The 20,889-nt window shown below is 38.4% G+C and overlaps 1 protein-coding gene and 1 long non-coding RNA gene across 2 annotated transcripts; one reads left to right on the top strand and one right to left on the bottom strand.

The window, feature by feature from the left end:
- Positions 1–190: 190 nt before the first annotated feature.
- Positions 191–2,993, bottom strand: LOC127431877 (uncharacterized). The gene is made up of 4 exons (XR_007895661.1): positions 2,845–2,993; positions 2,696–2,753; positions 1,313–1,503; positions 191–863 (listed from the first exon to the last, which is right to left on the bottom strand). It is a non-coding gene; the product is annotated as an uncharacterized LOC127431877 (long non-coding RNA).
- A 1,855-nt stretch (positions 2,994–4,848) lies between these two features.
- LOC127431866 (DNA repair protein XRCC2-like) lies at positions 4,849–18,812 on the top strand. The gene is made up of 3 exons (XM_051682483.1): positions 4,849–4,940; positions 5,860–5,941; positions 17,787–18,812. Exons 1-3 carry the CDS (start codon positions 4,902–4,904, stop codon positions 18,566–18,568), a joined length of 903 nt encoding a protein of 300 aa, XP_051538443.1. The 5' UTR covers positions 4,849–4,901; the 3' UTR covers positions 18,569–18,812.
- The last annotated feature ends 2,077 nt before the right edge of the window (positions 18,813–20,889 follow it).

The following is a 20,889-nucleotide window of genomic DNA, read 5'->3' as shown; positions in this document are numbered from 1 at the left end:
TTTTATGCTGCATTTATGTGATTTTTGGAGCATGAAAGGTCTGTTCACCATTCACTTGCATTGTATGGACCTACAGAGCTGAAATAGTCTTCTAAAAATCTTCATTTGTGTTCTGCAGAAGAAAGAAAGTCATACACATCTTGGATGGCATGAGGGTGAGTAAATGATGAGAGAATGTTCATTTTTGGGTGAGACAGAAGTTTATTTAAGTATGTAACAAACAAAATAATGGCAAAATGATTCAAACGTATGATATTTGGTAAGTAAAATCATTTTATTTTAGACAGACAGGATAATAAAGTGGCTGGATTACTCTACAGCACGTCAGTAATAGAACAGGGCATCTGTTTACTGTTGACGCTACATTACATGATGTGCTACAACGTGCCACAATGGATGCTTCCAGTGTAGACAGCTTTATCAATTATAATGGGATCTATTTGATCTTTATTGATGTGGTGCAGGCAAAAAGTCGCTATAAATAAATATTGTTATGAGAGTGTGTTGCCATGACCCAGAACAGAACAGACGGTGATCTACTAGTTGAGAAACCACTGTATTACAGTATCCTTGAACAAAAGCTAGTAAGTGTTATTATAAACTTGGCTCTGAGCCAAAACTGAGGTTATAGCATTGGTGAACTGAGTTTTATAATGGCTTTAAATAGTGTTTCCCTAAGGCAAAGTTTAATTAAAATCCTGATCCAAATATCATATCCTGGAACTGAGTGTTGGACAGAGAGCAGTATTAGTCTGGTCTGATCGGTCCTGCTGTGCTATTAACAATTTAAAGTGTCAGACAGCTCACAGGACAGCATGATGAACTGCGGCTCTGTGTTTCCTGCATAGCCAATCTTGGTGTACCTGAAGAAGAACAAACCACATCATAATAAATTAGATGAATATAGTGTATGAGGATGAAATAGTCTGTGATATAGACTATAGTCTTGTCAAAAGATATATGTGGGACTTTATTACAGCTAAAATGCACCTGATTAATGCCTCAACATTCTATTTAACATTTCACTTCAACTCTTTAATAATTCAATCATCTTAATTCAAACCCATATGTTACAGTATGCCTTTATCTGATCTGTTACAAATTAAACAGATGAGCACATCAGTGATGATATTGTGGTAAAAATTTTCATTTTTCTTTTGTAGAATAAAAAAGGGTTTATAAACAGCAACAACAAACATATAGCCTATAATAATGTAATAATAATAGTGTATAAATTAAACTATAGGAATATGAATGTTGTCAGTGAGTGACAGTAAATAAAGTCTTATTAAACTGATTGTGTACAAATTACCTGTATTATATGCCGGATTCTTCCTCTATCGGCAGCTCCACAGCGGACCATCCTTGATCAGCATATTTGACTTGGCACAGGTTTTATGCAGGATGTCCTTCCTGACACAACCCCCAGTGGCTGGGGTACTCTCACTCACACCTGCAGGGCAATTTAGAGTCTCCAATTCACTTAACCTGCATGTTCTTGGACTTGTAGGGGAAACAAGAGCATCCGGAGGAAACACACATGAACACGGGGAGAACATGCAAACTCCACACAGAAGGGCCAAGTTGAGCCGGGACTCGAACATGGGACCTTCTTGCTGTAAGGCGACATTGCTACCCACTGAGATCTATTGATGTTTATTATTTTTATCTAATTATATTATTATTTTGTGTATGTTTAGTATAAGAGTCAAACTTTCAAAAAAAGTACAAATATAAATATAAATTAATATAAATTCATTATATTAATGTAGCACCATGACTGTTGTAAAATAATCTAATAAAGAGCCAAACTAGTGAAATATTTATATATTTGCATCTTTAATCTCTGTTTATGAAAGAAAGAAAGAAAGAAAGAAAGAAAATCTAATATAATTGAGGTTTAATATAATGAAATTCATAAATAAAAGATTATCTATACAAAAAAAAAAAAAAAAATCAATTAAAACAGTGCACACCAATGCTGGCAAGAAAGCCTAGTATAGGATTAAATTAGCATATTATACAGGTGCATCTCAATAAATTAGAATGTCATGGAAAAGTTCATTTATTTCAGTAATTCAACTCAAATTGTGAAACTCGTGTATTAAATAAATTCAATGCACACAGACTGAAGTAGGTTAAGTCTTTGGTTATTTTAATTGTGATGATTTTGGCTCACATTTAACAAAAACCCACCAATTCACTATCTCAAAAAATTAGAATATGGTGACATGCCAATCAGCTAATCAACTCAAAACACCTGCAAAAGTTTCCTGAGCCTTCAAAATGGTCTCTCAGTTTGGTTCACTAGGCTACACAATCATGGGGAAGACTGCTGATCTGACAGTTGTCCAGAAGACAATCATTGACACCCTTCACAAGGAGGGTAAGCCACAAACATTCATTGCCAAAGAAGCTGGCTGTTCACAGAGTGCTGTATCCAAGCCATGAGATGCACCTGTATATACTGTATTATATTTCTACAAAATGCTGCAAATAAAATTAAATACAGAAAGGCCATTATTATGGTGAGCAAAACTGTGACATATTGTGGTAAATATTGTAGATAAAAAAGGGTTTGAAAACAGCAACAACAAATATCTATAATAATTTCTAAAGCTTTATTCTTTATACGTGTATTACTGAAACTGTACGAATATGAATTTTGTCAGTGAGTGCCAGTAAATAAGCTCACCCCGTCCCGCAGTCAATCACACAGGGAGGCGGTCGCACTGCCATCACTAAACAGTTCACTAGATATACAAACACAACCGCATGTCAATACAATAACGTCATCTACATACAGTACAAACCATGTGTCGTTTGCAGGGCTGTCAGTTTTACCTTTATTTACTTCAGGGTAAAATATCCTCCTTTATGTCATGCACCGTTCATTTACGCGACTACTTCCAGAGTAAATGGGAAGGCTAAAAAATAGAAACATGCTGAATCCACTCGCGCTGCCTCACCACAGTCCACGAGCTGTCAGCTAATTTACCAATACTACTATGGTAAAGATTCGCCACAGGAGGGTTCCCATGAAACGTCAGCATAACGTAATTAATAAACATGAGCCAAGCCTCCACCAATAAGTTACCAAGGAACGTCAACATGACTTCATTAATAATTATGAGCCAAGCCTTCGCTATATTAAAGTCTACAAGCAACGTTATTGTGGCATAGTTAATATTTATGAGGTGAATGTTTTTCCCCATAGTAGGATTCGTAATTTCGCGAGCTGGAAAAGTGCCTGTGAGCTCGTGGCGCATTATCATTGTTTAGTACTTTCTTGATTACTTAGGGTATTTATTCAGATTCAGCTCCAGGCTATCTCTCTCTTGTTATATATAAATATAAATTGGTGCATATTTACTCTAAGATCACGGTTAAAATTCGTAAATATCTCTCATTACTAACGATCTGATTGTTTAGGATAAATTAAAGGTAACAAAAACGAGGGCTATGTGACGTATCTTCATAGATGGAATAGATTATCAATGAACGTTTGAGAATAATACGGGTCCTGCTGTGATATCTGGATTAGCTGATGTCAGTATTTATAGATAGTTTTGTCAGTGAGACTCTAGATGGCAGTCGGTCATAACTTTACATATATTTTGTAGTCCTACTGCAGTGTATTAACATGACTGTGCAAACAATTACCTGTATCATATGTTAGTTATATTGCTGATCCCTCTTAAAATGTTGGTTATTTCAGTTCCCTGCTATATATATATATTTACAATAAAAAAAATCCCATTATGAGTGTAGTGTATTTACGGCGATATTCCATTAGAATTTTATGGTTTGCATTGGTTTCCATTACATATTTGTACTGGTCCCTAATGGCATCCACTAGACATAACATGCCAACACATTACTAGTAGAGACCCATAGGGACCATTATACAGTAGGTTCCATAAAGATAAAAACCATTACATTTTTGTGAGGGTTTCTGTTGTTGTTGTTGTGTTTTTTTTTTTTTTTTTTTTTTTTTTTTTTTTTTTAATATTACTATTTTATAGAGTCAAACTTTTCAAAAAGAAAAGAAAGAAAAGGAAAAAAAAAACATTATATTAATGTAATGAATAACAGTGGTCTGATAATTAGTGAAGCATTTGCATTTCTGCATCTATTATCTCTAATATATATATATATATATATATATTAAACATAAGTACTGTGCAAAAGTTTTAGGCATTTGTGAAAAATGTTGCATAGTGAGGATGTCTTCAAAAATAATGCCATAAATAGTTTTTATTTATCAGTTAACTTCATACAAAGTCCAGTAAACATAAAAAAGGTAAATCAATATTTGGTGTGACCACCTTTGCCTTTAAAACAGCACCAATTCTCCTAGGTACACCTGGACACAGTTTTTCTTGGTTGTTGGCAGATAGGATGTTCCAAACTTCTTGGAGAATTCACCACAGTTCTTGTATCTGTTTAGGCGGTCTCAATTGCTTCTGTCTCTTTATGTAATCTCAGACTGACACGATGTTCAGTGGGGGGATCTGTATGGGCAATATATTAGAGATAATAGATGTATATATGTATAATTGACGTTTAATATGATGAAAGAATAAAAGCATAAAAGTAAAAAAAGAAGAAGAAGAAGAAGAAGAAGAAAAAAGAACAAGGGATCAGTTAAAGCAGTGCACACCCAAGCGGGTAAGATTCATCTCCATCAATATATTATCATATATATATTATATGTCTTTCAAATACAATGAAATACTGAAAGGCTGTTATTAGTTGTCTAGTACAGTACAAAAATAAACATTTAAATACATTTGTTATTGCGGTTTGAAAATGCACGTGTTGGCAGGACTTTTATTTTGAAGAGTAGTCAACCGTTATTTACCAGGAAATAGAATTGCGCGAAAAGGAGCGATATAGATATGACAGCGCGTGTGAGAATGGCAGAGAATGCTGCACAGGTACATACAGCGGAATAATCTACACACATTAAAGCGTTAAGAAGACGTAACATTTAGTTGAACAATTTGAACGCGTGTTTGACTCAGTACCCGCCGAAAGCAGGAAAATAGCACATACAGTAGTTTTCTTAAACAATACTTAAATTTAGATGATACATTGTTTAATTTAGACCTTATGCACTTTTTGAGTAATTTTCATGCATTAGTTGGGATATATACTGTATAATAGAAAGCAGTGTCTTGCTACTAACTTGTGTGAAAGGGGAAATGATGGAATAAATGTAGTGAGATACATGATAAATAGTGTATTTCTAATATATAGTTTAATTAGTGGAAAATTGCTTAAACAAAATTTCAAGTCTTTAGTTTATAAAGCGGACTGTGGTTTGAACCCTCTTTTTGGGAGGGGGGATACCTTCCTCTTGTTTCATTCAATTCCCCCAAATGTCAAACACAATCAAATGCAAACAGCAGAGTAATTGTATATATTTAGTACTTTTCTATGAATCGGTTGATCCAGTTCACAAAAACTGGTCTGAATGATTTGTTCACAAATCGGTCTAATTCAGTTATTGAGTTCAACTCAGTGATCTGGTCGAAATGATTAACGGCTCACTGGAGGGGAAGATTATCAGTGAATCAATAGTGACCTAAATTTCAGTCTAATCCTCACACAAAGCAGAAGACTTCGGATATATAGTTTTATGGAGCACTTTTATTATATTTTAAGGTGCTTTTTGTCATTTTGGATGTGTTAATTTTCAGTATTTGGAAAAAAAAAAAAAAAGTGTCCAAGATCATTTTCAAAAATTCATCTTTCGACACCTCGTAAACCGGGATTATTCCAGGTAATCCAGGACGTCTGGTCACTCTACAGTATGTAATATACTTTTTTGTTTTGTTTTTGTTGTTGTTGTAGGTAGTAAGCAGACTTGAGGGGCGACAGTCACTGAGGGACATTGAACCAAATTTATTTCCTGTTGATGGTGGTCCAGGACAAGGTGCAGTAAAACAACACTTGCAGATTGAGTGCACTGAAACAGTGGTTCTCAACCTTTTTTGACTCCAGTTTGTCAAAGACAATATTCAAAGGCTAAGATATTTCCTTTGGTACTTCTGTTGTAATGATGTCATAGCTGATTTATTTTTTTTTTTTTTTTAAACTTTATTACCAGAAATTAGGAATGTCAATAACTTTAAACAGGGTTCTCCAATTAGTTTTCACCAAGGGCCAAATTCTGTCAACAATACAAAGTCAAGGACCACGGCCGTCGATGTAATGATAAATGTTTTTGTGCTGCTGCTATTATTTTTATTATTATTATTATTTTATTTTTTCTCCCCAATTTGGAATGCCCAATTCCCAATGTGCTCTAAGTCCTCGTGGTTCGTAGTGACTCGCCTCAATCCAGGTGGCGGAGGACCAATCTCAGTTGCCTCCGTGTCTGAGACCGTCAATCCGCGCATCATATCACGTGGCTTGTTGAGTGTGTTACCGCGGAGACATAGCACGTGTGGAGGCTTCACGCTATTCTCCGCGGCATCCACGCACAACTCACCATGTGCCCCACTGAGAGTGAGGACCACACATTATAGCAACCACGAGGAGGTTACCCCATGTGACTCTACCCACCCTAGCAACCGGGCCAATTTGGTTGCTTAGGAGACCTGGCTGGAGTCACTCAGCACGCCCTGGATTCGAACTCGCAACTCCATGGGTGGTTGTCAGCATCAATACTCGCTGAGCTACCCAGGACCCCTGCTGCTGCTATTATTAATATTATTATTACTATTGTTGTTTTTATTATTAAAGAGTCACTCATAAATATTCAGATTTTTTATTAGTTTTTTTTCTCAGTATTAGTAGCCCGTTTTATTTATTCAAACAATTAGGAACATTTTGTTTGTATACAGATACACAAAACTACACAAATTTGTCTGCTGAAAAAATTAACAATCTGGATCTCCATGTCCTCCATGTGAGTCAACAGCTTATCTCCAAACGGGATCTACTCCCTCCACTTTCCCTACTTGAAGATTCAATTATTAGACATATTAAAAAAAAATCAAAATCAAATCAGTTTATTGTCACACAGCCATATACACAAGTGCAATGGTGTGTGAAATTCTTGGGTGCAGTTCCGATCAACATAGCAGTCGTGACAGTGATGAGACATATACCAGTTTACAATAACATCAAATTAACACAACACAATTTAAACATCTGGTATACACATAATTACACTCAACAATATATAAATAATAACATACACTGTACAGTATACAATACACACAATATAGATACACATTCAATAAAAATTAAAAATAAAAATAAATTAAAAAAGTATGTATATATATATATATATATATATATATATATATATATATATATATATATATATATATATATATATATATAAAATGTACAGTATTGTACTGTATTGACATTCAGGCTGTCGGTTGATAGTCAGTTGTTAAGAGAGAACATAATATAATAATAATAATATAATTTATGACAGTCCGGTGTGAGATATAAGAGTAAGGGTAATAAAGTGCAGTGCTGATGTATTTTGATCGTGGGAGGTCAAGAGTTCAGAAGTCTGATTGCTTGGGGGAAGAAGCTATCATGGAGTCGGCTGGTGCGGGTCCTGATCCTGCGATACCGCCTACCTGATGGTAGCAGTGAGAACAGCCCATGGCTCGGGTGGCTGGAGTCTCTGATGATCCTCTGAGCTTTTTTCACACACCGCCTTGTGTATATTTCCTGGAGGGAGGGAAGCTCACCTCCGATGATGTGTCTGGCAGTTCGCACCACCCTTTGCAGTGCTTTGCGGTTGTGGGCGGTGCTATTGCCGTACCAGGCGGAGATACAGCCAGTCAGGATGCTCTCCACAGTGCAGGTGTAGAACCGTGTGAGGATGTGGCGGTTCATTCCAAACTTCCTCAGCCGTCTCAGGAAGAAGAGGCGCTGATGAGCCTTCTTCACAACGACTTCAGTGTGGACGGACCATGTGAGTTCCTCAGTGATGTGGACACCCAGGAACTTGAAGCTGCTGACTCTCTCCACTGGTGCTCCATTGATGGTGATGGGACTGTGTTCTCTGTCTTTTCTTCTGAAGTCCACCACAAGCTCCTTTGTCTTACTGATGTTGAGGGAGAGGTTGTGCTCCTGACACCAGTGTGTCAGGGTGTGCACCTCCTCTCTGTAGGCTGTTTCATCATTGTCAGTGATCAGACCTACCACCGTCGTGTCATCAGCAAACTTAATGATGGCATGGGAGCTATGCGTTTCCACACAGTCATGTGTGTACAAGGAATACAGTAGTGGGCTGAGAACACAGCCCTGTGGGGCTCCAGTGTTGAGGGTTAGTGATGAGGAGATGTTGCTGCCTATTCTAACCACCTGGGGTCTGCTTGACAGGAAGTCCAGGATCCAGCTGCACAGCGAGCTGTTTAAGCCCAGAGCCCGGAGTTTCTCTTCTAGCTTGGAGGGCACTATGGTGTTGAATGCTGAGCTGTAGTCTACAAACAGCATTCTCACATAAGTGTTCTTTTTTTTCCAGGTGGGAGAGAGCAGTGTGTATTGTAGATGCAATGGCATCATCAGTGGAGCGGTTGTTTTGCGGTAAGCAAACTGCAGCGGGTCAAGATTGAGTGGCAGTACAGAGCAGATGTAATCTCTGATTAGTCTCTCAAAACATTTGCTGATGATGGGGGTCAGAGCAACAGGACGCCAGTCATTTAAACAAGTTATTTTTGATTGCTTTGGTACAGGCACAATGGTGGATGTTTAAAGCATGTGGGGACTACAGACAAAGAGAGGGAAAGGTTGAAAATGTCCGTAAAAACACCAGCCAGCTGGTTCGCGCACGCTCTGATGACGCGGCCCGGAACATCCGCTACAGAGACGGAGAGTGAACTAACCTCTGTAGCTTCAGCCGCGAGAGCGCTCTCTGCGAGGGCGGTGTTATTTCCCTCGAAACGAGCATAAAAAGTATTTAGCTCATCCAGTAGAGAGGCAGCGGTGTTCATGGCAGAGTTTTTAATCCCTTTAAAGTCCGTGATGATGTTAATTCCCTGCCACATGCTTCTAGAGTTGGTGGTGTTAAACTGTCCTTCAATCTTGCTCCTGTACTGGCGTTTTGCGGTTCTGATAGTTTTTCGGAGGGCATAACTGACTTGTTTATGCTCCTCCGCGTTCCCGGAATTAAAAGCGGAGGTCCGCACATTAAGTGTCGCGCGAACATCGCTATTGATCCAAGGTTTCTGATTCGGATAGATCCGTATTGTCCTGGTCGGAATCACGTCCTCTACGCACGTTCTGATGAAACACATTACGCTATCAGCGTAAAGCTCGATGTCGTCATCAGAGGCGGACCGGAACATCTTGTAGCGTAGAATCTGATTGGTCCGACCAGCACTGGATCGTTCTGAGGGTGGGTGCTTCCTGTTTCAATGGTTCTGCCCGCTTACAGGCAGAAAGAGTGGAAGAGTGGTCCGATTTGCCAAATGGTGGGCGGGGGAGGGATTTGTAGCCATCCCGGAACGGAGAGTAGCAATGGTCCAAAACCCGGGCCCCTCGTGTGTTGAAACTAATGTGCTGGTGATATTTTGGTGCGACTGATTTTAAACTGACTTTATTAAAGTCCCCGGTCACAATGAACGCGGCTTCAGGGTGCGCGGTTTCCTGCTCACTTATTCTCCCATACAGTTCCTTGAGTGCCTGGTCTGTGTCGGCTTGTGGGGGGATGTACACAGCAGTGATAATGACCGCTGTGAATTCCCTCGGTAGCCAGAATGGTCGACACAGAAGCATAAGAAATTCTAGATCAGGAGAACAGAAAGACTTGATAGAATGTACGTTCCTCGTATCACACCAGGATTTGTTGATCATAAAACATACACCACCTCCTCTAGTTTTACCTGAGAGGTCTTTCGCTCTGTCCGCTCGGTGCACGGAGAACCCCGCGGGTTCAATGGCTGAGTCTGGAATCTCCGCAGACATCCAAGTTTCTGTTAGGCAGATAATGCAGCAGTCCCTCGTCTCTCGTTGGAAAGAGATCCGCGCTTTCAGCTCGCAGAGCTTGTTATCCAGAGACTGAACATTTGCCAGTAGAATAGTGGGTAGCGGGGGTCGATTTGCGTGGCGTCTTACTCTGATGAGAACGCCAGCTCTGTTTCCCCTTTTCCTCCTGTGTTTCCGCGGCCGTGCTGCCCAGACAAAGGGCTCCGCTTGCGTGTTTGTAAACAGCGGGTCGGCATTGAGGAATTTGAAGTCCGGTTTTCGGTGTGAGATTGCTGAACCAATGTCCAAAAGTGTTTGTCTGACGTAGACAATAAGGCAGACAACATCAAAGACAAAAAACATAAGAATTGTGAACAAAACAAACAAAACATTACTATGTTGTGTCGGAGCTCGCAACACAGCAGCCATACTCGGCGCCATCTTGAGTCCTTTTATTAGCATTAATATCATTATTATAAGGATAATATAACAAAGTATTGCAATAATTTGCAATAAAAGACCATGAGTCAATGTTTTCTTATATATTATTTTTAATATTTGGCAATGCATCATACTGTTTCCTGTACAATGTTATTCATAATGTGCACTATTCCTTGTGTATTTGTACCACAATACCTTGTGTTATGTTATCCAGGTGTTAATTCTGACATAAAAAGAGTAGTTGACTTCGGGAGTCCGTTTGGAATATACTCGCAGCAAAATACATGTGCAAATATAAATAGGACGCAACAGCGCTCTTTACTCGTCTCACTCGCATAAAAACACAGATTATACAGATATACTCCTCAGAATGCATCAACATCATGGAAAGAACATAATGAAACAGTTATGCCAAATTAAGTAAATGAATGCTTTAACAGCGTTCAATATATTAATCTCTAACAGCTGAAGGTGCAGACAGGAGACTGGTATAAATGTTTGTAGAACAGCAACATCGCCACCTACTGTACAGGGGTGAAATAGTTTTACATTTGTATTTTTTTTACGCACTCTGTATAGACCAGTGGTTCTCAACCTTTTTTTGGATGAACGCCCCTCTACTTCATTCCCTTACCCCAGCCAGGTTCACAACAGTAAGGTTATCTTACTAGGTATGAGTAACACAAGTCTGCAACAAGAAGATGGCAGAGTTGAGTCAGTTTCCCAGTTCACATCAATAAATTGGTATGTTTAAGTTTAAATGATCATTGTGCTGCACTTATTAAAGTGAGAATTTAAAACTTCTCTACTCGTTCTCTACATTTTTACAGTGTTTAAAACCTTTTGCATATATTACATTTTTTATTAGCCTACATTTTACAAAATATATACAAAATAATTAAAAAGCAAATGTTAAATACATGTTAAAATATATAAATATTTATATGTGTGTGTGTGTATATATATATATATATATATATATATATATATATATATATATATATATATATATATATATATATTTATATTTATATTGTATAAACCAGTACAACAATGGATTTTTTAATAAAACTGAAATGTATTGTTTGGACATCTTATTCAGTGTACAGAAGTTAGTGGACAATTACTGTACATTCTAATATAAACCTCCTTCTAAACAAGAATTCATTAGTGGTAACAGACAATTTCAGTGGTGCTTTTTAAGATTATTTTTGGTAGTTCTTGGAAATACAGGCACATCTACTCAAACTTCCCTCAAATGTATCTCATGGGATTGAAGCATCGTGCTTTGGTATGTGCATACAGGCCCTGATTTAATTTTAGAATGGACCTATTAATAGTAAATGTCATTCATGCTATTATAAACAGTGCAAAGAACGCTTTGCAGTGAGCTGTTTATTATGAGATTTAATTTTGCCTCCCGTTTTTTTCGGAATCGAAAAAGAATAGATTAAATGGGTCTGGAATCGATTCTAACGATTCCAAAACCAGGAATCGGAGTCGATTCCCAAAGTTCTGGAATCGAACAGCCCTAAATTGACGCATTTAGGAATGACACATTTCTATTTAATCTATAAAAAAAAAAAGAAGTGTATTTTGCATTTGCCCTTATGATAATTTAAATGTATTTATTTATTCATAGTTTTAACAGTGGTGTTTGTAGACCATAGTAAGCACATGGAAGCGTGGACATTCTTCACTACTGTGGTTAGATGTAATATGATTTCTATAAAACAAACTATGGCATTTTTGTAATTCTAAACACATGTAAAAACAATAAATAACAAAAATGTATTATATTCCCTCACTCCCCTAATGTAGCCTATGACAAATTTAATAGAGCTGAAGTAGTGATATGATCATATTTATTATCAATCTGTTTCTGCCCCAATTTCAGTTAGTGTTACTCTAGTAAATTCAAGGGTGGTGATGTAGAATTCTGTGCCGAATTCAAATGGTTTCCGATTCTCATGCCATGCTTCTCACTGGTTCTTGCAGCGCTGTAATGATAAACGTTGTGCATGTTTAAGAGTCTGCGAGTAAAAACGCCCCTGCTCTGCTCTGTCCGTTGAGCTGTATCCAACTACAGAGCCATACAGGTGCATTAGTGGAGGTTGTGAATCAGATGAACTGCGTTAAAAATGCGCACCAACCCGTATAATGGAGAACTGGTATAGTCCAAGTCTAGATAAACGTTTTTATGCAAAGTGCTACAAACTTGACAATCGATTTGATTAATATGTCTGATAAACACCCCCCGTTTGTAACCTAACACCCCCCTCTCTACTAATTTGCGCTCAGTGCGCCCTGGCATCGTTTGACAGCCCCCGTTGAGAACCCCTGGTATAGACATTTCGTCAGAAGTTTGTCTGGATGAAAAATTGTCATGGATTTGGTGTGAACAGACCTTTAGCGCGGGCCAAACATTTGTCTTTTGTGGGCCACCTATTGAGGAACCCTGCCTTAAAATAATGAATCACAATATATTAATTGTATTTTTAATTTTTTTTTTTTTTTTTTTTTGCATTTTTAGACTTATTAAAGCAATTTAGATTATTATATTATAGCTATATTATTAACTTATTTGAATTATTTTAAGTCATCTTAAAGCCCCCTTGGAAGTATGCTTAGGCCCCTTTGGTGGGCCCCGGCCCTCTGGTTGAGGACCACTGCATTAAAAAATTCATGCACTCACCTCTAGGCTGGTCAAAATTTAAATTTAAGTGAAATTTGCTCCCTTTCATGAGTAGGAATTTGAATTGAATTGGCCACACCCCACAGGATATTGAATTGGAATGACAGGAAGAGAGGAATTACTAAATTACAATTCAAAGAAATTCAACACAGTTTTGTAAAAAATAAATAAATAAAAATGTGTTATAAATGTTTCTCATATTTGACATTTATTCAAACTAAGTTCAGTACTGTCAAAACAATTAACACAGCCATCAAACTGATTGAAATTTTGCCTAAAAGCATCACAAAAGGTCCCATCACATTATTATTTTCAGATAACTATAAAAATATTGGGATTTGGGGTAAATTAAAGTTTGTGCAGTTACATTTAACATAAATTTTAAATATCTACGGAATCAGCTTTCAGTAGATTTCTCTTATTGTATCACATCGTGGTCACAAGCAGGAAAAACAACCCTTAGACCTTTACACAGTTTATACAAACGGGCATTAAAAATATTTGATAAAAAACCAAATACATATCGTCATTATCATATAATTACGAAGTATAATTGTTTTTAATTTTGATAATTTTGTTAATTTTAACATTTGTTGCCTAATGTACAAAATTATTAACAACCTTGCTCCACCACCTTTGAAAGAATTTGTGTCATTGCGCTTGGAAAACACAAGACAAACTAGAGCCTTGTGGCGGAATGATCCGCCCCTCTGGCTCGTCATTGTCGCCCCGCATCTTAGGGCCGCCCTTCAGCCAGGCTCACGACGGGAGTTGGGTGGGAGAGCGAGAAGAGGTGCATAATTAATAAGCCTTGTTTAGTCAGCGGTGAATGAAGCACACCTGATGGGAATAATGCTTCATTACCGCTGTCTTTAAAACGCAGAGCGCACCTCTTGTCGGGGAGCCGGCTTCAAATCTCCATGTGTGCACACACTGGCATCCTCGCATGCCCAGGACCAGAGCTGGGAGGGATCGGACAAGTGGACGCGCTGCCGGACCTGTTCTTCGGACCCCTAGAAGCCGTAATGAGTCACCGAGGGTGAACTACTCACGTTGCCGCCGACGGGCTAGATGCCGGGCCGCCTTCCCCTCATGCTTGCCATGGGCCTGGGAAGACAGGCCACCAGTGACGCCGCCGCCCCACGCGCCATGGACTTTGGAGGGGAGCGTGAGCGGCCGACTGACCCAGCCCATGCCTTGGCTTTCCTATGAACACTACTCCGCCCCTTTCACGGAGCCCCGTTCACCGTGAGGATGCCAGATTCCCCCTTTATTATGAACTCTGTTCCTCTTTGGACACTTTATTACCCCTTTTTTGGACATTTTACGTTTATTATTGTTTCCAATAAATGCCTTTCCGAGGCTTGACGCCACACCCACTGTGTCTTGTCTCTTGCTCACCCTGCCACAGGCTCTTTAAGAGGAGATTGTGAAGTGCAATACAGAGCCTCAGACTTTGGTCATTCAGCTTTCTCTGTAAGAGCTGTCAATATTTGGAATACGTTACCGACTAACATAAGACAATGTCCTACTCTTGCACAATTTAAGTTACATCTGAAAATATGGTTAAAGACAAGCCAAATTTGCGAACATTGAATAATTTGTAATCCGGTAATTTGTAATCTTAATTTTGAGCAGTTTTTAATTTAGTAGCTCATGTATTTAATCATGTAATGTTATTTATTATTGTTATAGTACTGTATTTTTACTTTGGGTGTTATGTTTTGTCTGCTGTCTATTGATTAATGTTTTAATGATGCTTTTGTAATACATTTTTTCTGCCCAGGGACTACAGATTAAATTTATCTCTGTAGCTAATTCTGGGGCAGTCATCGACTGTCCATTGTCCCTGTCAAATAAATTACTAAATAAAATAAAGCATTCTGCAAAATTATTAAACCATGGTCCATAAAAGGAAAGTTAATTTATTCAATGTAATGAAATATAAAATTAAATACTGGGTATGTCCCGATACCAGTTTTTTGAGAACGGCTATGAGTATGATACTTCCATTTTGGTACTCACCGATACTGAGTCCGATACCTGTTTTTTGTTTGTTTTAATTTTTCCATATCAACAGTTTATTTCAATTTTATCATCAAAATTGTGTTTAAATAACTGAATTCATTAAAACTTTAATGAAATGAAAATAGAACAATTTTCAACATAATATTGTATAATATTGATCAAATTAAATGCTTTTTGTTCAAAACCTTACAGCAAACGTTGTATGATTTTTTTATCAGTTGAAGTGCTTATCTACAAAACCTCACAGTACAATCCAAAACACAACATTGGTTTTTTTTTATTTTATTTTTTTTTATATAAAGTGCTTCATAACAGAGCATCACAGATGTGCGATATTTACATTTATGCATTTGGCTGACGCTTTTATCCAAAGCGACTTACAGTGCCCTGATTACAGGGACAATCCCCCTGGAGCAACCTGGAGTTAAGTGCCTTGCTCAAGGACACAGTGGTGGTGGCTGTGGGGCTTGAACCAACAACCTTCCACTTACCAGTTCAGTGCTTTAGTCCACTACACCACCGGATATTGCTTAAATATAATTCAGTTACTATAACAGTAAATATTACATAACTATACAGTAGTGATATATTTCTGTCATACTTTTTTCTCATTTAAATTGAGCTTTTATTTTGGTGGAGCTTTTATTTTGAAGTGTTTTTGTTTTATGACGGTAGCTTCTCAATCCGGAAAAGCCGGCTTCTACGTGACTCAAAAGCTGTGTCCAAAATCGCGTGCTGTCACAGTACCAGCCACAACATTAAAACCACCTGCCTATTATTATGTAGGTCCCCCTCGTGCCGCCAAAACGGCACCAACCCGCATCTCAGAATAGCATTCTGAATATGATATTCTTCTCACCACAATTGTACAGAGTGGTTATCTGAGTTATGTAGACTTTGTCGGTTTGAATCAGTCTGGCCATTCTCTGTTGACCTCTCTCATCAACAAGGTGTTTCCATCCACAGAACTGCCATTCACTGGATGTTTTTTGTTTTTGGCAACATTCTGAGTAAATTCTAGAGACTGTTTTGCATGAAAATCCCAGGAGATCAGCAGTTACAGAAATACTCAAACCAGCCCATCTGGCACCAGCAATCATCCATGTAATGATCTAATCAGCCAATCGGGTCAGGAGCTTCAGTTAATGTTCACATCAACCATCAGAATGGGGAAAAAATTTGATCTCAGTGATTTTGACCATGGCATGCTTGTTGGTGCCAGATGGGCTTGTTTGAGTATTTCATTGAGTCTTTCATCCTGAGACGTGGGCATTGTCTCGTGACTCGAATATATGACATAAGAACAACAATCGCGAAAATGATCTGCTCTGGGTTTGTTAAGCAATCACCATTTAAGCACAAGGAACAATTATCTTGGTATTTATAGCACTTGCAGTTGAAAAGAGGCATCCACCTCACGATTCACTGAGGGATTATTGGATCGTTAAGAGTCTAGTTGATTACTGCTTCATGAATACTGTGGATTCAGACATACTACTCCATTGGCATACTGTTTTTGGCATACTATATAGTAGAGAAGTATGGATATTCGGACACAGCGAAAGTTACTATTAAATCGCAAAAGACTGCTATTTAATAAATATGTAGTCCGTATGTACCTCGTGCTACAAAGTGAATTCGTGTTCTGCTCACTGTCATCTGCTTCAAACGGAGCACACGATGCTCATGATGGTGTTTTCCGAGTATGAGCCAAGGATCTCTAAAAAGTATGAGCACTGTGTGATTTTATATCAGCACAACACCGGCTCCACACATTCACAAGCAGTCAAATTTGGAGCACGCAGCAAATGCAAATTAAATATTTATCTCATTAAATCACAGCTGTTATGGTTAAATAATCTCACTAGGATAATGCGATTTTAATTTATGTTCTGAATATTTACGTAATGAAATTCGTACGTCAAATGCTTTCACTTATTGGTATCTGAGCATTTTTACGAGCATGAGTACAAGTACATGAGCGTGTTATCGGACCTGATTCCGATACCAGTATCGGTATGGGGACATCCCAATTAAATACAAATTTCTGTTGTTTTCTAATTAATTATTAATCATCTGATGTTTTGGCAAATACCCCATATGTTTTGTGTATGATAACATGTTTATGGATAATTCAAGCTGAAAAAATTAAATATACTGTATTTTACCTTATTTCGTCGTCTTTTACCCTCAGAATTCCAGCATAGCAGAATTGCAACATTTGTTTACCAAAATTAAACAATACCATTTTTTATTAAAAATGTTAAGAATTAAAACACCACACACACACATAGCTGACACTTTGAACCATTACAACAACAGTTTTGGTGGGAAGACAAATGGCATACTGATTGTGACAGCTTGCTAAATTACACAAGAAAAACATAGTTAAAATTCAAGATTTTCCCATAGACTGCCATTGTTTTGTGAATTCACCTCAAAGCAAAGTATGCTTAAAAAAATCAAGATTTGTATTGTCAGTGGCTTCCTAAAAATAAGTTCAAAGAGGAAAATAGAAAATGCGTCATCAATGCTTAGGTCTCTGATGTTTAAAATATTTAATTCTATTTCCTTATATTCTGAAATTCCTATTCAGTTAAATTCTGCAGTTTTAAAAGCATTGTCAATTAATTTCAGAATGGTGCAAAAACTCTGGTTCATCTCTGCATCCATACAGGTGACATTGTGGAGTTTCATGGCACGGAGGGCACAGGTAAGACAGAAACCTTGTACCACTTGATTGCCCGCTGCATCGCGCCCATGCAGAGTGGAGGTCTGGAGGTGGGGGTGATTTTCATCGACACAGACTACCACTTTGACATGCTGCGGTTAGTGAGCGTACTTGAGGGGCGTTTGACTGAAGACTCAAAGGAGGGTGATGGTTCTGAGAATGAGCCCGAGGAGAGAGTACGCTCATGCCTGCGCAGACTGTCTGTAATACACTGCAACAGCTCGGTACAGCTGCTCCTTACCCTGCACTACCTGGAGAACACCATCTCTAGCCAGCCCTCCCTCTGTCTCCTGGTCATCGACAGCATCTCTGCCTTCTACTGGGTGGACCGGTTTAATGGCGGCGAGAGTACAGTTTGTCAGGAGGCTAATCTGAGAAAGTGCGCTGAATTGCTGGATAGACTTCGTAAAAACTATGGCATTGTGATTTTCGCCACCACTCACGCCATCATGAGGAACTACGGATCTGCAGCTGATCCAGATGTGTATGGCTCGATGTCTTCCCGCAGGTGGAGGGCAGCTGATAGTGCTACAGACTTTGACAAACCCTATTTGTGCAGAGCATGGCAGAGAATCGTAACTCACAGGCTGCTGTTCATTAAAAGCCATGTTTCAAAAGACAACAAGCAGGCTTTCTCTGCTGCTTGTACCTGCATAATGACAAAAGGTGTTAAAAGTTGCTTGTTTGTTATCATGGACGATGGTATGAAGTTTGTATGTGACAAGTGAGCGTGGACTCAAACTCTCTGCATGGAATAGAAACTGGATGCTTTTAAAAAAATGAGGGTTTATAGCTATGATTTCCTGGCTTGACAGAAGAAAATTAGAGGTAGAAAAGGGTCCTCTTATGGTCCATCATTGTGTTTAATGATCAATCCCTTTTTCACTTTACTGAATTAGAATAAAATCAAACAATCTCAGTGAGCTGTGGACCATTAAATGTTACTAAATAAAGGTCACATTTTTGTTTTCATCAATCATTATTTTTATTTGCATAACATGTAATTCACAACTCGATCTCATGAAAAGTCATACTAATCTGTATGATTTGGCAAAAATCATCATAAAAAACATACAACTTTTAGACCAACCACCAATGACAAGCGCTTCCCTCCTGTAGTGGTAAACGCAGGTATTTGGTCCAGGTTACAGAAAACTTATTTTGAAGCAAACCTAAGAATAAATTGTAACACCTTACCCACACCCTAAACATCCATATAGCCCTGTTTTGCAGTATGGACGAAAGAGAAACGTCCGTGTTTTGAATGTTCATTCATGAGATACTTTTGGGTTAGGGTTACACTATTGTGAGCTTTTTGCTTATTTTAACCCCAAACCCATACCTAAACCTAACCATAAAGTGGAAACCCTTACCATGTTTTTAATTGTAAAATTCTTTTGAAGAAAAGAAATATGAGGGTTAAGAAGGAGACCAGGAAGCGTGATTGGTTGGTGTGAAAGTCATGAGTTATCTTTTGCCATCTTGCATGAATTAGTATGAATTGTCATGAGACTGTGTTGAGAATAAACATTACAATTACAATATAATAAAAATTGTATGTAGTCGTGCTTGGTAAGGCAACTATCCCCTTAGAGGACAGAGGAAAATGAAAGCCATAGTTCTAGCAAGAAGACTTGTAGTAAGCTTTACGTCATTCATTCAATTTAGGCATATCATCCAATCAAAATACAGGCTATGCTTTATGAGCTTTGCACAGCTGTCCTTCATCGTTCATTATGCCAGCGTTTGTTTTAACTAACTCGCATGTGAGAGAAAAATACATTCATGTCACACGCAATGCCTTTTTTCAGACAAACAGTTGGTTTACTCACCTTGATGTTCAAGCTCCTCAGCACAGCTGGTCTCCATCAGAAAGATAAGCAAGTTCTCAGTTCATTCTTCTTTTGGGTGAACAACTTTATGATTTCATACATTGTCCTTGTCAAGAATAGTCCACACAAACACAGCTCATACTTTCAGCCATTCCCCCTTTAAAAGGGTAGTCCATTTCCAACAGCTGTTTTCAAAGAAACTTGGTTTGCACCGACGCATCGGCCAGGCTCTCCATTTGCAAGTGTTGTCTTTTGCACCATCAGATCGTTAGGCATTGCCCCTTTTTTGCAAGGGTCATCACTTGGCACAGTCTCATTGTTTACTTTTTCAAAGTTATTGTATGTTTTTGGCTAAATCTACAGGTAATTGTAGGTACAGGGTTATATTTGTATAATTCATAATTATTTCTGCTTCTTTCAGATTTGTCCATCTTCTGAAGACCTGGGGGTTGAATTAATTGGTTTCATTCTTTTGGGGGTATAAGTTTAATATTAGGTTCTAATTTCTTTTTGGGCTAAGCTTCTCTCCCCTGATTTCATCTTCCGGCAGAATCTGACGGTTCGAGCGACAATCTGAGCACTGAACAGTAGGACAGGGCTTGCACCAAAGGAACCATTCTCTCACTTTATTCACATTAATTCTTTTATCCTCGGAGTCTTTTTGCTAGAAAATATTTTTCAAAATAGTTTTGCATTCCCTCGCAGTTACTTTGGGTACCCTTGCAATATCTTTATCCATCCCTTATGAAAATTAACCATTGTTTTACTACAGTAACCATAGTTGAACTAGGGTATTTGTAGTAAAACCATATTAACCACAAAATTTTACATGGTTTTACTTCAATAACTATAATTCAACTAGGGTATTTGTTGTAAAACCATGGCAATAAAATTTACCATGGTTTCACTACAGTAAAAATATTTTAACCATAATTTTTGTGGGGGCCTGGGTAGCTCAGCGAGTACTGACACTGACTACCACCCCTGGAGTCGCGAGTTCGAATCCAGGGCGTGCTGAGTGACTCCAGCCAGGTTTCCTAAGCAACCAAATTGGCCCGGTTGCTGGGGAGGGTAGAGTCACATGGGGTAACCTCCTCGTGGTCGCTCTAAATGGGGCACGTGATAAGTTGTGTGTGGATCGCGGAGAGTGGATTGCCTCCATATGCTGTGAGTCTCCGCAGTGTTGTGCACATCGGGCCACGTGATGAGATGTGCAG

Source organism: Myxocyprinus asiaticus, chromosome 41 (assembly GCF_019703515.2).
Source record: "Myxocyprinus asiaticus isolate MX2 ecotype Aquarium Trade chromosome 41, UBuf_Myxa_2, whole genome shotgun sequence".
Classification (NCBI taxonomy): Eukaryota; Metazoa; Chordata; class Actinopteri; order Cypriniformes; family Catostomidae; genus Myxocyprinus; species Myxocyprinus asiaticus.
The sequence above is the reverse complement of the archived record's forward strand: the minus strand, read 5'-3'. Positions and strand labels throughout refer to the sequence as shown.